At 31.6% G+C, this 17,560-nt stretch overlaps 2 protein-coding genes across 2 annotated transcripts in view; one reads left to right on the top strand and one right to left on the bottom strand.

The window, feature by feature from the left end:
• Positions 1 to 17,560, bottom strand: part of LOC119687926 (cytoplasmic dynein 2 heavy chain 1) — a 35,627-nt gene that overhangs the window by 1,139 nt on the left and 16,928 nt on the right. The window contains 14 exon segments of the mRNA XM_038102479.1: positions 1,837 to 2,136; positions 2,206 to 2,439; positions 2,541 to 3,731; positions 5,014 to 6,337; positions 6,405 to 7,378; positions 7,439 to 7,788; positions 7,854 to 8,076; positions 8,134 to 8,366; positions 8,545 to 8,647; positions 8,822 to 8,935; positions 10,613 to 10,729; positions 10,792 to 11,217; positions 11,279 to 11,996; positions 12,055 to 12,180. Coding sequence (XP_037958407.1) covers positions 1,837 to 2,136; positions 2,206 to 2,439; positions 2,541 to 3,731; positions 5,014 to 6,337; positions 6,405 to 7,378; positions 7,439 to 7,788; positions 7,854 to 8,076; positions 8,134 to 8,366; positions 8,545 to 8,647; positions 8,822 to 8,935; positions 10,613 to 10,729; positions 10,792 to 11,217; positions 11,279 to 11,996; positions 12,055 to 12,180 — 6,433 coding nt within the window.
• LOC119687927 (serine/threonine-protein kinase phg2) lies at positions 1,334 to 14,233 on the top strand. Its single transcript, XM_038102480.1, has 2 exons — positions 1,334 to 1,518; positions 13,107 to 14,233. Exons 1-2 carry the CDS (start codon positions 1,501 to 1,503, stop codon positions 14,196 to 14,198), a joined length of 1,110 nt encoding a protein of 369 aa, XP_037958408.1. The 5' UTR covers positions 1,334 to 1,500; the 3' UTR covers positions 14,199 to 14,233.

Here is a 17,560-nt window from a genome sequence, read left to right as displayed (position 1 = left end):
AAATCTCACAAATTTATTTAATATTTCATTATAGCTGTTATAACAGTTATTCCAAACATGTGTATAACACATATTGAGAAAGACAAGAAATAATTAATTCAAAATTTATTGCGGTTAATTTTTATAAAAATATAAATATGTATAGAAATGTATTTAAATTGAAAATAAAATAATGTATTTATTGATATAATATTTATTTCATTGCATTTAATAACTATATCACATCCACATAAAAACACTGTACGATCCACTTTACAGTCGTACAATCAACCACCAGTATTTATCTTCCATTTCTTATTGAAACTATATACGAAAATATTTATAAAAAATTATTTATAAATATGTATTTAAATATATAAAACATTTTATATCTTTTTGATTCTAATTGGATATATTAGCTTATCATTCCAAATTTATTTTGTTACAATAGACATCCACATGAAACCTATACGATCCACTATATAGTCGTACAATCCAATACCAACAGTATTTCTATCTTCTACTTCTTATAGAAAGAATATATGAAAATATTTATAAAAAATTATTTATAAATATAAATATGTAATTAAATATATAAAAATATTTTATATTATTTTGAATTTGTTAATTTAACATGCAAAATTCATAATTTTTAATGTGGAACGCCTTCGTGGTCTCTAACCGTATATTTGAAAACTGGTATACAACTTCATTTATTTAATTTAGTTTAAAAACTCGGATTTTGAGTGGACATTTAATAAAAAATAAATTTAAATAAGCACAAAATCCTGCCTTAATAATAATAGTATTTATGTACACAAAAATGTTTATATTTTTTTTGTGATTTACGTTCCACAAATAGTTTGATTTATTTGAGCGTTCACTTCACGTATTTATTTTTAGTTTGCTGTCGTAAAATAAAATAATATTGAATTTTAATATAATAATAACATATATTTGTTATATATGCTTTAATCTTGCCTTATTAAGTATGTACATAAAAATGTTTATATTATTTTTTGTGATTTACGTTCCACAAATAGTTTGACTTATTTGAGCGTTGTTCACTTCTCGTATTTATTTTTAGTTTATTTGTCATAAAATAAAATAATATTAAATTTTAATATAACAATAACATATATTTGTTATATATGTTAGCTATTAAGGAAATAATTTTTTTAATTAATTAATTATTTTTTTATTGCGAATTCAGAAAGATTCGTTTCCACAATAGAATCGAATTTTATACCAAATTTAGTGAAATCCACAACATATTTTTTTGGTATAACACAAAGCAAAGCAAAGCAAAGCAAAAACTAGTTTGCTGAGTGCCTGCAGTAAATGTCATTAACGCTGCACAAATGTCAATCAAAAACAAAAACTCCGCGAGCAGTGAAAATTTGTTTCTAATAATTTCGATTTTGTTTTATTGAAAATATACAAAATTATAAACGGAGAAAATTGTTTAAAGTGCTTAAATTGTTGAGAAGACGTGTGTGGAAACGGTTGAAGTGAAGATATATGGCAAAAATGGGAAAGGTGAGCAAAAAACATGGATAGAAAAAATAACAAAACAAAAAAAGCCAAAAAATATACAACAAACGAAAGTGAAGGCAGCGCAGCAGCAGACACAAACAAAGGCGAATAACAAAAGTCAGTGCAGCATACAAAGAGACGGTGGTGGCGACGGCGGCGGTGCTCGCATTCATAACACGGAATTCGCCAAATGTGCAAAAATCTCAAAAAAAAATTCAAATGTTTGTTTATAATTTTTTTTCTTTGATTTTTTTGGTTTTGCTTAGCAGCACAGAACGTTTTGCATTCAACAAAATTTGAATTTTACATAATTTCACTCACCTTAAGCGGTGCAATTTTGACGTTGTGTGCGCAGTCGACGTCGGCGCTTGTAATTGTGACGCTCGACGTTAGCTCCAAATCTTTACAGGATTTGCGCAGTTTTTGTGAATTTAGCAATTTCAAGCAAGACAAGAACGTTTGACAATTGAACACTTTGAGGAAATCAATCTCCTGACAGAACTCCAACTGCATTTCATGGCGACAGCGCGCCTCCGCCGCCTGTGCGCGCAAGACAATTGCCTTTATGTAGTCCAGTGTGGTTTGTGGACCAGACCACAGTTTCAGCCAGCCAATTGGTGTCTGCGCCATGTACAATTATTTTTTTTTTTAGCTCCATGTATACACATTTAATAACTTGAAATTCTGTACCTGATTCTCCGCCAAAGTCTTTAGTAGGCTCTCCTCTATATTGGCTGCATTCAACTGTCCTTGCGTCTCCTTTAGCCAGGTGTAAATTGTTGTTAGTGTGTTGTGTACTTCTTGAAAGCACTTGGCAGCAATTTTCAATTCGCTTAACACGAAAAGGGTCCATGGCGTTTGACCACTTACACTCGTTTCCACCAAACTTTCTTGCTCCTTGGCCGTTTGGACGACGTTGCATTTCTATGCATCAATGAAAAGAACAATGAAAAGAACAATGAAAGGAAACGACCACACAAAAGGTATAAATAATTATTATTTTATTTAATTGTCAATATACTTACGCCTGCTAATTTTCTCCACAGCGTTAAAATCGGCTTGATTTGCTTCTCCAGCTTATGTTCAACACCGGTTGTTTTAGTTGTTATTGGATCACTCGAAATGCCCACAACGCCATTTACATGTTCACGTTCATAGTACGCACGTCGCAACACCCTGATTACTTCCTTTGCATGTTCCAGTTCACGATTGACATTTGAATTTTTGGATAATTTATATATTTCCGGTTCATCACTATCTGGAAATTTCTCTATTGCATTCATGTAATCCTGCAATTGCATTGTTGTCGGAATTGTAAAATTCATACGTAACGGACTCCAACGACTACTTAACACGTCTGCATTGCAAAATTCAAATAAATAACGTTGCAGTACTTGTAAATCTCTAGCATTATTGATGCGTCCACCAAACGCTATGCTCTCGCACAAGCGCTGCAAGATATTCCAATCGCAACGTCCGTTTGCTGTCATACCATCCAACCACGAAAGTACTTCTAATGCCGCTTTCAGATCAGCTTCGCCAAATTCATAGTATTTTGACCAACCCTGTGGTATGAAGAGACGCCGCTCCTGCAGCACAGCCATTGCAATGAACATAACAATTCTTATTTTCAACAACTTCGGATCCTTAACACTATTACGTTGTTCACTGGCTGCATAATTTTGCATCATACGACGCACTTTCTGTTTCAAGCCACTTGGAAATTCATAGAGTACCTTCAGATATTTATACATAAGTGACTCATTAAGTCCCACTGTTGTTTCGCATATCAACCATAAACGAAATGTATCCACCTTTTTCATTGCATCCAAATCACGCTCTAGTGCTGTTAACCATTGTGGTACCAAGTGCACGTTTTTTATGCAAATCCATTTGCCAGTTTCCGCTGCTAAGCGTATTGCTTCTAGTGCACGCCGTTCCATGCCTTTGCCTATGGATATTTCATTGTATTTTTCCTTGCCTAGTTTTCTAATCGCTACACTTCTTATTTCATTGGCCGGATCATTTTCAGTAGGTGTTATCACAAGTATGGGCTTATCAGCGCTAGATTCTTCGACAATTTGTTCTATTGTGGGTTGTGATATGGCATCGGTTGATATGCCCAAAATTTCAGTTACCATTTGTCTTATTTGGTGTGTTAGTAAATCGGGACGTAAAATTTGTGTTAATAAAACGCGATGAAATGTGGACTGAATGTCACCTGGAATAAGACATGAAGTGTGCGATATAATGTTATATATTTTGTTGTTGTTTTAGTAGCTTGTGTGAGATCTGATATATATGGCATATAATATGAAAGGAATTACAAATACGAATACTTGGGTGAAAATATGGTGGGGTAAAAGAAGTGCGAAACAGGAGTTATGTGCCTTAGAAGTTCTTAAACAGTTCTATTCATAGGGATGATATATGGAAGAGTATCACTGCAGTGCAGTTCAAAATTCAGTCTTATGAACCAATGTATATAAAAAATTTTGCATCCGGAGGTCGTAGAGAATAACTAATAACAATGTGTGTGTGCTCGGACAGGTCATACAATACAAGAAAATCGGAAATGGCAACAACTACCACACCCATGTAATCGTCTTCTATATCCTTTCATGTTATCTGTTTACATATCTCAGCAGGTTACAACAACAACAACAGAAATGTGCAGAATAGTGTAGGTTAGAACACACTCTGAGAAGACTAAATAGCAATAGTCCTCAGCAGACACTGAGGTGAAACCTGCAAACTGGTCCAGTGTGCGGTCATTATTTAGAGGGGTACAGTGGGACGTGAATTGAAGTATGTGGATTATTCATGTTCGACATCGTAACATATTTTCCTAATAGAGTTCGATTTATATTGATTATAGCAGCTCTATGCACTATCAAGATTCTCCAAGATCTTTTGGTAGATCTCTCTAAACTGCAAATAAAGCATGGCATTAGCTAGCTTTAAATCATTTGGTTGGAATGTTGTCTAAACTTGCTGCTTTTCTGTTTTTAAGTGACACGATTGCTTCATTGACTTTGGATTAGTTAGAGATTTGTTAGGGAATGTCTTTGTTATACAATGCCTGGAAAATCTGTGTTAGGTGAATTGATATTTAAGGTTGTTTCAAAAATGTCTCTTTATAACTTCAATTGGGATTAATCTATTGTAACAATCTCTATGATCTATAAGTAGCAAAGATCATAATTATCATCTATAAGTAGCATAGATCATTATTATCATTTATAAGTAGTACAGATCATTAATATGATCCATGTTTTCTATTTGTTATTAATCTTATGCATTATCGCAATTACTATTTTCCTCAAATTTATAGCTAAAATGTATATACTAGTTTTTACAGATATAATCCCATGTTACTAGGCTCATGATAAAGTATTGTAAAAGAGTCCTTGTTATATATGTTAGTCAATACTCTGTTATATGTACAATAATTTATGTCAATAACTATATGTATGATATTATGAGACAAATATACATACCTGGTAAATCTTTTGATTGCTGCTCGTTGATGTAACTTTTCCAAGCAGTTACCTTATGCAACTGCATTTGATTCTCCAAGTCCGGAGTTTGTGCAAATAATATTTGTAATTTAATAGACGCTTCCTTGGTAAAGCAATCGGGCAACTGCATTTTGCTAGTATTTAAACTCACAATGCTGGCGTCTGCGCTTGACATAAAATTCGTTACAAATAATTCCCATTCTGTCACAGATATGTGATCAGCAAAAGCGGTCCGGCAAATATACAACGCCAGTGTCAAATGACCTGACCGCATGGTGGAACGCGCCAAGTACTGAAAAGTAACACGCACCAGCTGTTCATAGGCCTTCTGTTCGTGTTGACTAGTTTTGGTTTCGTACGAACTCAAAATGCGTAAAAATAATTTTATATAAACTAATGCCGATAATTCGTAGAATGTTGTCAGTCCCACATAAAATTGTGCTGCCTTCGTGCATAGCTCTTGGAGCTGTGTGTACTCTGCCAATAGAGTCTCCTTAACAAGTGCACTTTCTTTCAGTGATTTGTCAATGAAACTGCTGCTCTCCTTGACTTTGTTGAGTGTCTCTAAAAGTTTCTCATTTTTCAGTACATCGCCTTGTGCATTAGAAAGTTCTTCCAACAGCTTGTCCTCCAGATCGATACGCTGCTTCAATAAGACACCTTCGTTCTTCAATAGCTCTATGCGTTTCTTTTCTAATTCTGGATTTTTCAGTATGATAGCTTTAGACATCAACTGATCAGCTAGTCCAATCGCGGTCACAGTAAATGGTATGCAAGTCAAGTGTGTGTTTATTTCGGTGGGCAAATCCAACTTGCTGCCCTTGGTCACTAGTATCAACTGAAATTGTTCATGTAGATCCACCATTTTCGTTCCAACTTGTAATTGTTTTTTATTGAATTTCACGTAAATGCTGCCATCTAATAATTGCATAAGTGGTGGACGGAGATCTTGACAATCTTGTACTACAAGTATTTTGCCAAAACGTACTGCCAGCTCCAGTGTATAAGTTAAATGGTCTGAATTTTGTGTTGTTATTTCAAAGGACCTTTGTTTGGAACGTAAATACTCCTCCAACCAATTCACTGCAGTTTGTGTGGGATCTAACACTAGTGGTGTGGGGTAGCTACCAAATGGTAGTTCAAGCATTTGCCTCAATAAGGCAGCGTTTTCAATTATTTGTGCATCACGCGACAGACCCATGCTCTCCCATATAATTTGTTCTTGTTCACTTAGAAGATTTTTACGCACCTCAAATGGTTGTGAGAGCTCCAGTTCGCTGCTCAACTGACCTATGTGAACACTATGAAAGAATGTAGCATATAATGTAAATAGCATATAATCTATAAAATGTGTATATTGTGACTTACACTCTTAGATCCAAAGGCATGTGTGATAGGTAGTTGACAGTTAAAGCGATTAGCAAGGATTTTGTGTCCAGTGTTTTGTGTGCTTGCTTGTATTCACTCATTTGGTTGCTCCAAGTGTGAAATTCTGAGCTCAACTTTTCGACTAGTATTTGTGCCGCACCTAATGTATTGCGTGCTTCTTCTAATTTTAATTCCAGCACAGCCGCTTCCTGCGTATATGCATTCAACTTCAGTGACAACTGCTTGACGCGATTATCAACATCATCCAGACCAGTCATTAGTGATTGCAGTTCATTTTCCGCTACATCCAAATTGCGTTGCAATTCATTTTGTTCACGTTCCAAGGGTTTGATGCTTTGTATGACTCTCGAATAACGTACACTAGCTTTAACCCAGGCTGCAAGCGGAGCCGCTGCTGCGGAAGCTCTCTTCGCATTTTTCATATCAAATGATTCGGCTTTTGTTTGTAACAATTTCTCGACAGCATCACAGTTTTCAGCGCTGATTCTTGCTGGATCAAATGAACGTATGTCTTCTTTTACACCACGTTTAGCTAAGAATGTTTTCATGCTGTTCCAGGATGTATCGCGTGTGCCCATTAAACGCAGCACGCCTTCGAGTATATCGCGTATGGCTTCAGGTGGTGCACGCAGTGAACGTATTTCGCTCAATGCTTCCGATTTAATTTGTCCAACTGCTGCACTAGCTTCTGCTAGTATAGGCTCTACCTCGCTAAGTTCCTGTTGTATTTCTTTTTGGCGCTCTTTTAGCTTATCACTGCTCACCTGTGTCTGTTTCTTTAGTTCCAACATATTCGACTTCTGTTCATTTGCGTTACGCATCGTAGACGATATCATCTCCAATGCGTCGTTGGCTAGTTTACGTTTTTCAGCCAAAGCCTCTTCCTGCTTAATGGCATTCGATTTCAATGTGTCAACCACAGCATGTGCGCTTGCCAGTTTGTTTACGCCATTCTAAAAGTATTATATTTATATAGTTTTGTTTAAAGTGATTGAGGATGTTATTTCACTTACCTGTAATTTATCCAAACGTTTACGTATGTCCTGGGAACTGTTGCTATAAATATGATAGTAGGAGCGTATAAGTTGGTAGTATCTTTGCGGTGCTTGTGTTGGTATTAGAGTTTCTAGTGCGTCCGCAAAATAAGATGAGACGGGTACCTTCTCCTTCTCCTTGCTAGCATCAGTGTCACTTAACATTTCAATGTACTTCTTTGGTAGCATACTTTCGGTTTCCTGTGATGCAGTGCGTATATACAAAAACTCCATGTTTCGATATAAACTTGGGTATTTTTCAAAATAATTATTGTTCTCAGGACTTCTGGCATTAAGTGAAATTATCAAATGTAAATTTCTTTTTGCTCCTGAAATTGTTACAAAAATAAGTTTCTATTTGAATCTTGTTTATTATTTTATATAATATTTATACTTTTCAAAAAATAAGCACTCATAGAGTCCTGATGACCCTCCAATTGTGCTGCAGGCTTTAGTGTACTTGCTATCGACTCCAAGTCTTCGCCAAACAAATCCAGAATTTCACTGCCTTCTATAATTGATTCTATGGGCTTCATAACATCCGGCAAATAACTAATCCAACAATGCTCTAACAACAGACATGTACATTGATCGTCCAATGCAGCAGCTTGTATGGCCTTTGTGATATTTGATATTATATAAATGACTGAAGTTACGATTATTCATATATCTACCATTTTGAGATCATTATAAAAATCATTCAAGCTATAACCATTGCCTCCTTGTAGGACTTGTACTTTGCACTGCTGTAAGGTGGCTGCTATATGCAATGCATGCAAGTGTCTACCGCCAGGTTCACCTAATAATATTAAATGTGTTTCATTACGTGCTAGTAGGCGTGCAATTTTAGCCGTTTGATCCAAAAGTTCCTTGGTAATAGGCACATCTATTACAAAGCGTTCAGCATCTATATTTGCAAAAAAAAAATAAAACGAGCTGGTAAATATGCTTTTATTTTTAGTTGTGGTTTTTTAGTGACATAGTGAATATTTCAACGAATAATCAATTGATGAACCAAGAACATTATATATATAACAGCAAGTAAGAACAAGTAAGAAATATATAAATGACAGTACATGACTTACTGCAAATACTGATTTGTTTTTGTAATTCTTCTAGCCATTCATCATGTTGCAAAGCGTTTAGTTTAGTATCATGTTTTATGGAGCTTGGAATAAAGAATACTTTCTGAAATAAAAGCGGAAAACAGATCTGTGATGAGACCATTGAAAGTTAAAAGGAAAAATTCTAATATAAACATTGAAAGCAATTCTACATAACTTGTGCATTTATATACACACATAATATAACTTTAGAAATTAGTCAATATATCTTCAATGAGCACTAACTACTTCCTCTTACCTCTTTTCCATAAAATTTGCGCATTGTTTGTTTGACGATACCATCAAAGGATTCTGCATCTTCCGCAGTAGCTAACCGGTCTTTAAATACTGATACAATTTCACAATAAAGTGCCTACAAAAGAAAATCATATTATATATATTATAAGTTCCTCAAACCTATATATTGTATATGTATATATAGAGACATGTTCGCTAATAATTAACTAATCTGTCAACTATTAAACGAAAAGAAATTACATATCATAAAAAAATGTGGAATACTTTCTGCCTCGTTCTGCCTCATATTGATTAAAAAATTTCAGGTCTTTATTTAGATATTGAAAATATTATTTCGTTCTTGAAAATCGATATAGTCTTTGGTAAAGTAATCTCTTTCATAGACTGAAACTCACTTATGCTAGCGCTTGATTCAATATTCGAAACATTTTTTATAATCGAATTTATGTCTGGCTGGAGAAGAGCAGTTTTCGATTTTTTTATTATCTCTTCTTGGTCGTTGAAACGTGTTCTCAGGAGTGAACAAGTCGTGCAAATCGTAAGGAATTATTGGAATTCAAATCAGGCAAATTTGGTCAAAAACTGGCAGTGTTTGGCATTAATTTCTGAAATTTTTTTTCATTTAATCAAGATTGTATTATAGAAGCCATTATTGTCATACTATTTTTTATTGAAATATTTTAATGGTGAATCATTATCTTCGATTAAGACAGTTAATCAGTTAATTAGCTAATTAGATCAGTTAATGATACATAGTATTGGAGCGAAAATGTTACAGTTTATTGCTTTCCTGATGAAGTTCCTGTTTCGCATAGAAAAACTTATGCGTGTTTATAGTTCCATATTTATTGTGATTTTATATACATAATAAATACGTTAATGTATTTCGTTATATATAAACTCAATCGGAAGAATATACTGAATTATAATTTCATTCGAATATTTGTGTTTACCATATTTATATTTTCTCTATATATATGATTCACAATTATATGTCAATTATTGGAACATGTATATACATAGATATAGTTTACATATAGACTAGCTTACAACATATATTGTATATATATATAAGTTCCAATAATTGACAGATTGTTTAAAGATATGTGACTACTATTTTTCAATTTCAAGAGCCTTCCAACAAACTTAATACTCATTTTTTAAAGTTTTTTTAATAAAAAGTGGAACTATCAATTTGATTAGAAAAAATATTCTAAACTCTATATATATATATAGATATATATATATATATGTACTTTGTTTTTTGTCACTATGTCGTCACAGTAGTGGTATGCCCGTCTTGCACAGACTAAAAACAATCCCCTTCGTGTGCCGGACCGTTTCTACTTAGAACTTTATCGGGAACACTTCAGGTAGGGTAGGGTCCCTGTGTTAGTTATTCATAACAATTATTTTTTATTTCGTTAGTCTTGTTTGTTTGTCTCATATATGAAATTAATCATTTTCGAGATCACATTTTTTTCCGTTTAAGTATGATCGTAACGAATCGGTCTATGGTGGTCTAGTTTTCTTCAGATAGCATCATCTTCATATATATATAATATAAATAGTACTTATACTAGAAAATATAAGTATAAAACTGTTTAGAAAAAAAAAGTTTATCAGGCCAAATTATATATATACAACATACATATACACATCCAAAACTATGTGTATAATTAAATAGTCTAATTTAGAATAAAATTAGAAAGAGGTATGTTGTTAGTTCATCTATAATGTTTCACAGTAAAGGGATATATTTAGTGTATTTTATAAAATTTGTGTTACTTACCTCGTTAAAACTATTTTCAGGGTAATACCTCAATGCATTCAATACTTTCATAATAAGTTTTGGACTGATTTGATAGTGGTTATAACCTTGTGTGCCTGGATTAAATGTCATTTGAAACTAGAAATATTGTATAAAAGATATTAGTTTGTTGATATGAACCACATATTCTTATATTCTACCTTATTATAAAACTCCATCAAACACTCAACAACAAATTGCACATTAACAGCAGCTGCCTTGAATTGATTCGTTGACAATATTGGTTCCAAACGACTTTGTACTATATTTAGCATATCTGTATCGGTTGGATAGTTGACACGTAGAAATTGATTTATGGCCAAGAAACGTGAAGCAATTTTCAATAAATTAGCATTTGTATTTGTTTGTGATATGGAGCCACATATCTGTAGGCCCTTTACACTGATCCATTCCAGATTCTCCGCATAGAAACCGTTGCGTTGTACCAGTTGTAATAAGAATTCAACAACTTCACTTGCTCCATAACAATCCAAATGGCATAAATCCAAATTTTTCAAAAACAAAATAAGTCGCATTTGTTTCGGTTTGTATTCACGTCCGCGAAGTCCACTAACAACTGTGCAGTTCTGCAAGGAATGGGTGAAATTCATTTAAAATTGGGTTCGAATGTAGTATGTCAACGCTTACTTGTTTAAGACTATGCATTATGTGTTTGGATGTCAATTGCGCCGAACAATTTATCAATACCAAATCGTAACCTGAGTGTTCTTGTACTGCATGCTGCAACAGCAAAGTCTTTGCTGACCCTGTGGGACCTACGATTAAAAATGGCATATTCATGGTTGCCTCCAAGTAGGTATGTAAAATATGCAAATAAGATTTCATGGCTGCAGTTTGTATGAGTTGCTCCTCACGCTGTATCGTACTAGTGCCGTTGCTGATATCCATGTCGTTAGGGTCTGACTTATAAAACTCGATTGCATTGCGCTGTACATCGAAATATGCTAATTCAGCGCGATTTGGATTTGGTACGTAAATATTAGCATTTGAAAAAATCACATTTGCCAATTCATTGTGTCTCTCCGGTGGTAAATAACCAAAGAGTGCATGGCAAAGTGTTATACAGAACTCATCACGACCATGAATGGTTTCATGTTGGATTTGTAACCAAAGTGCGCGTAATACGCTAGATTTACTTAAAGCTGGTATTGAACTATTTTGTAAATATGTTAATTACAATATTCGAAATATATTTGCTTTGGTCTTTACTCACTGTAAATATTCCTTTTCTAGCCACTTGAAAGCTGGTTCAAAGTTATCATTCAAAAAGCTTTGCAACATACCACCAAATTCTTCCTTCTCCAGTTGAGTGGCCAAACTTTCTTTTTGTGGAAAATCTTCCATACTAACAATATATTTAAATGAAACTTTTTCAATTAACAAAAAGTGATTACAAAATTTACCTCATATTAACTATACCCATGCGGGATATTGTAGCCGGCGAAGCATGCTGCACATCATCCGTCTCAAATATGAAATTGACATTGTTTCCAAATTGTATGCGCCAACCAGATGGAAGTGTTAATAATCTGAAATACACACAATGTAAATATGTAAACAACATCTATTTAAAATTGAAATGTTCAACAGAGCAGGTCTGCAATACTAGTTCGTCACCCAGTGGGTGCCAGGTAACTATTCAGGATGCAATGTGAAGGCTGTGCGACAGCTTGAATTCAGAACGACAAGGATTGTGCTTGCATTTTCCAAGTTAAATACAACCAGTCACGTTGCTTCTGTACTCGCTCCCAGGGACTTGCGGCCCACGCAAGCATATATATAGAATATATATGTAATATATATAGTGTATTATAGTATATATAATATATATATATATATATATATAATATATATTATATATTTATATATATATATATATATATACAGTATTTTTGTAGTATACATATGTATGTCGTATAAATATCACTGATAATCGATATTTAGATTTATCCGCAACTTTATAGCCAGTTTTTTATTGAGTTTAATTAATTATTGTTGTGAAATTTTTATAAAAAATTTTTTTATAAAGAGGTTTTTTCGAATAGTAGTGAATTACAACAACTAAAATTTATTTTATATTATTTTAATTAATTGAATTTTTGGCTGACCATACAGCTGTTTCGAGTATTATCAAATACCCATCGTCAGTGGTCTTGGAAATAATTCTTGTATTTAATTATTCGTAAATAATTATTTTTGAGACTGCAAGTACCAGGAATCGAACTCGGGTCCTGTCAAGTGTGAAGCTCAGAATCAGTGTACCTTAACCAACTGACCCAAAGTCGTAGTTGACTTTTTAGGTTCGGTAATTTTTCTGGAGTTTTGTTATTTTGCTATCAGAGTTTTATTAACAAATTTACTTGCTGTGTTTATATTAGAACGAAATCATAATTTTTTTGCTAAAATTAAAAAGTGAATTTTGAAAAGATAAATGTATTTTTTAATTTTGTTTCAGCTGACACCTGAAGAAGAAGCACGTGCCAAAATGCTCCTGCGAGAACGTGACCGGGAACGAAAACGAATAAAACGAATGGATCCCGAATATCGTAAGTTGGAGCAAGAACGTGATCGTGACCGCAAAAAACAGCGCAGATCTAATGAAGCTTTTCGTCAAATGGAGAAACTGCGTGATAAAATACGTAAGGAACGTAAAAAGGGTATTATTGTTACAGATGAGACAATGCAAACAGCTGCAGCAGAATTTGCTGCTGCTGTGCCTCAAGTCTCAGTTGAACCAGAAATTGTGATTGCCGATCCACTGCCACTACAGGACAATAATCATAATAGAACAACCGCCACTACAACTGCTAGCAACTGTACATCCACGAATATTATCTCTCAGGCGAATAATACTAACAATGGTCCATCTAATGTTACTAACACCAATACAAGCAATAATTGTAATATTAGTACAGCTGTTATTATAGCGTCTTCAACTGCAACAACAACAGTAACAAATGTTGCACCTGCAACTATTGTAAATACAATTACTCCACCGCACATGCCACAATTAAATAAGGGTCTCTTATATCCACCACCAACATTTCCTCATCATCCATTGCCTATTGCCGGTGTTACTTTAATGCCGCAATTATGCCACCCTATTTTACATCAAAACTTAAGTGCAACATTGTATCCACCTAATGGTATAAAACAAGAAATATTTAGCAATCATGACACATCAACTTCATCAGCAACAATTACTACAATAGCAGGCAGTACTGGCCACCAATTGCCCGGCAGTGGTAATGGTAATAGTAAAAATATTGGAACTAACAATAGTGGTAGTGCTACCGGTGCAAGTAGCAATGAAGAGCATGAGATTCCATTGATTGAACCCGAAATCATATTACAAACGGATTTCCATAATCACGCACATGCTGCCCATCATATCCACCAGCAGCAGTGCAGTATGTTCCAGCATATGACAGCTCCTCATATGCTGGAACACACTGCCCATATGCGTGCGCATGCGGCCCTATCACAGCCGCTCACGCCACAGCAACAACAACAACAGATGCCACATTATGCTGCAAAAATTTCTTAATGACTGATAGTGTTAAATCTTCCCCTTAACGTTCTTATATATTTTATGAGTTTGGTTTAAATTTTTTTTCTTATTTAATTTTAATTTTAATTGATCAGTTTTTTTGAATTTTCATTAATTTATTATTTATTACTCAATTGTCTTGAGTTTAATTTTTTTTTTTTAAAATGTGCTTATTTATTTAGAGACTTATTTGAACTTTTTTTTTTAAAAACACATCTTATATGAAGTGTTATAACATCTCGTCCAGATTAAAAAGTCAGCAAACTTCAAAACATCGACAAATTTATATAGAAAAGCACTATATAAACACATTCAAGTTCAGATAAGCCTTAAAATAGACGGACACATTTTGATATGTTTTAAATTTAATTTATATTTGTTTACTTAATTTTACTTACTTAATTTTAATTTATTTATATTCATATTTTTTATATATATTTTTTTTATATATTTTTCATATATATTTTTTTATATATTTTTTTTATATATTTTTTTTATATATTTTTTTTTTATATTTTTTTTTTATATATTATTTTTTATATATTATTTTTTGTATATATATTTTTTATATATTTTTTTATATATTTTTTTTTATATTTATATATTTTATTTATATTTTTATATTCATATTTTTTTATTTATATTTTTTTATTTATATTTTTTTATTTATATATTTTTATTTATATATTTTTTTTCTTCATATTTTTATTTATATATTTTTTTTCTTCATATTTTTATTTATATATTTTTGTATTAATAATTTTTTTATATTGTGTTAATTTCTTTTTATATATATTACACATATTTTATTTTTATACTCATAACACTATTGTGAATTAATGGTATGTTATGTTTGCAATACAGTGCAGAAAACTTCAAGGATCGTATAAACCATTCACTATGGATTCTTGAAAAGCACAATAAAACGAATCGGTCTGTCCGTCTGTTAATATTTAAAGGGATCTCTAAGCTTAAGCTTTTGATTAAATCAAATGAAAATTTGCATAGGGACTTTTTTTTTATCAATCCAGATAGATCAATTTGATAAGCTTTTGAAATTGATTGTCTAAAGTACTCATATAGCTCCCATACAAAATGGTTGCTAAAAATTAGCTTATATTTATAAATGTGTATATGTGCATTAAATTTTGCATCAAAAAGCATTTTGTAAATAAATAAATAATTGATTTGTAGCATAGCTATCTGTGTGAAGGGTATTACAGCTTCGGCAAAGCCAAAACTAATTTCTTTCCCACTTTTAATTTTACACATTTTTAAAGAGTGTTTATAAATATTAATATTAATTTTTATTAATATTTTATAAATTTATATGACTATACGTTATAATAAGCTATGTTCACACTGAGTTTCATGTTGGATGTAATTTGTTTAATTTTTTTCTAACAAGAAAAATGATTAATATATACTTAAATTTATATATTTATATATAATTTGTCTTTTATATATTATATATTTTATAAATATTATAAATATTATATATATTATATGTATTATATATAATTATATGTAATATGTATTTTATATTTATTATATATCAAATATAGCTATATAATAAATATTGTATATAATATTTATAATGTATTTATTATATATTATATGCAATATATATAATATTTCGGTCAGTGGCATATATAACAGAACAGAGCAAAAATACAAATGGAGATTTTCTGTCTAAAATTCAAAGCGTCAAATAGGTGAACATTTATTAATTAATGTAATTTGAATTAAATTTTTTTGTGAATGTAATTAATTAAATTTGTTTTTCATTATAAATACTGCAACACAAATTTAGTACATGTCCTGAAAATATTTTAAATGACATAAATAATTTAGAAAAATTTGTATTATTTTCCTCATTAAAAATATTAAGTTATTAATAATTCATCATGGCATGACTGAATGGTAAATTAAAGTATATTAGATTCACTATTTTCTCTGAAACCATTGTAAATAGTGTAAAATAGTCAAAACTATTTTATGAGGCTTTGAAACCCAAAACGTCACTCTTATATATGCCACTGATTCATATATATGCTATATTAAATAGTCGTCCAATTGAACGAAATGTTTTCTGCACAGCTAAATCGGTGATGCTAAATCGAAACATTCTTTGAAAAACTTACTGTCCTTGGTTTCTTGACTTGTAAAATTATGATTTCGATATGTACCTATATTACTTTCTCAAGCACATTGTGTAGAAGCCGCAATTTTGTGGAGTACTTTAGTTTTTATTTCTGTGATAGTGATGCTTTCAAATTCGTTTTCTATTCCAGAAATATTCTTACAACCCTTGACTATTCTATATAAGGAATGTATGATTTATTATATAGAATACAGTCAATGAAAGAATATTGTCATTTGTTTACCCTTCGTTATATTGGACACATACTGCGGACTGAAAAAATAGTCAATGTGTGTTGCAAAGACCGGTACCAATATTACTGACCGACAGTTGAGAAAGCCTGGTATATATTATATATACATAAATATTCTTACATTGATTTACTTTAAATATTTAAATTACTAATAATTAAAGTTAAAATATTTAAATTTCAAAATATTTAAAAAATTTGATAAATAATCTTGACAATGAAACCTTGGAGATTCAAGAATTTTGCATAGATGTAATTATCGTAGAGATATGGTGTATAAAAGAAATATTTTTCTTGTTATAATTTTTTTTAATATTACTTAATTATGTGCAAATATTTTTTAAATCAAGTGTTCCTTAAGGCACAACTGTGAACATAGACAAAATTTTATTTGTATTGGAACAGACACAAAAAAAAACAATGTATTTTTAATATTATTTTACTCATTTCATATATGTAAAATACTTGCATAAAACATTATTCTTCAAAATTTTAATTTGATATTTGTTTATAAGTAAAAATTTAAATTTGTAATTAAAAACTTATCATCAGTTAATAGTTCCAAAAAACAAAAAAAAAAAACAAAAACGGATTTAACTGATAAGCAATTTAATTCGTAAAAACTATTATAAATAAATCGATTATATACTTTTTAATATAATTAATAATTATATGATGCAATTATTTAATACGAATTTAAGTAAAAATAAAAACTATTTCAGATATTCCACACGTTTTTAATTTAATGCGAAAAGCTATGCACATATATTATTGATATATATTGTATAATATATTATAAATTTATACATGTTAAGAGCGTGTATATAGCAGTGGTTCTAACCTTAAGTACCCACAAAGACCGGTTAAATTAAAGTTGGTTAGTTAAATTAAAACCCATAGAAATTGCCGGACTAAGTTAACGTAAGGACATGACAGTCATAAAGGGTTCAAATCATAGGACGGTTG

The sequence above is a fragment of the Teleopsis dalmanni genome, chromosome X (assembly GCF_002237135.1).
Source record: "Teleopsis dalmanni isolate 2A chromosome X, ASM223713v2, whole genome shotgun sequence".
In the NCBI taxonomy this organism is placed as follows: Eukaryota; Metazoa; Arthropoda; class Insecta; order Diptera; family Diopsidae; genus Teleopsis; species Teleopsis dalmanni.
The sequence above is the reverse complement of the archived record's forward strand: the minus strand, read 5'-3'. Positions and strand labels throughout refer to the sequence as shown.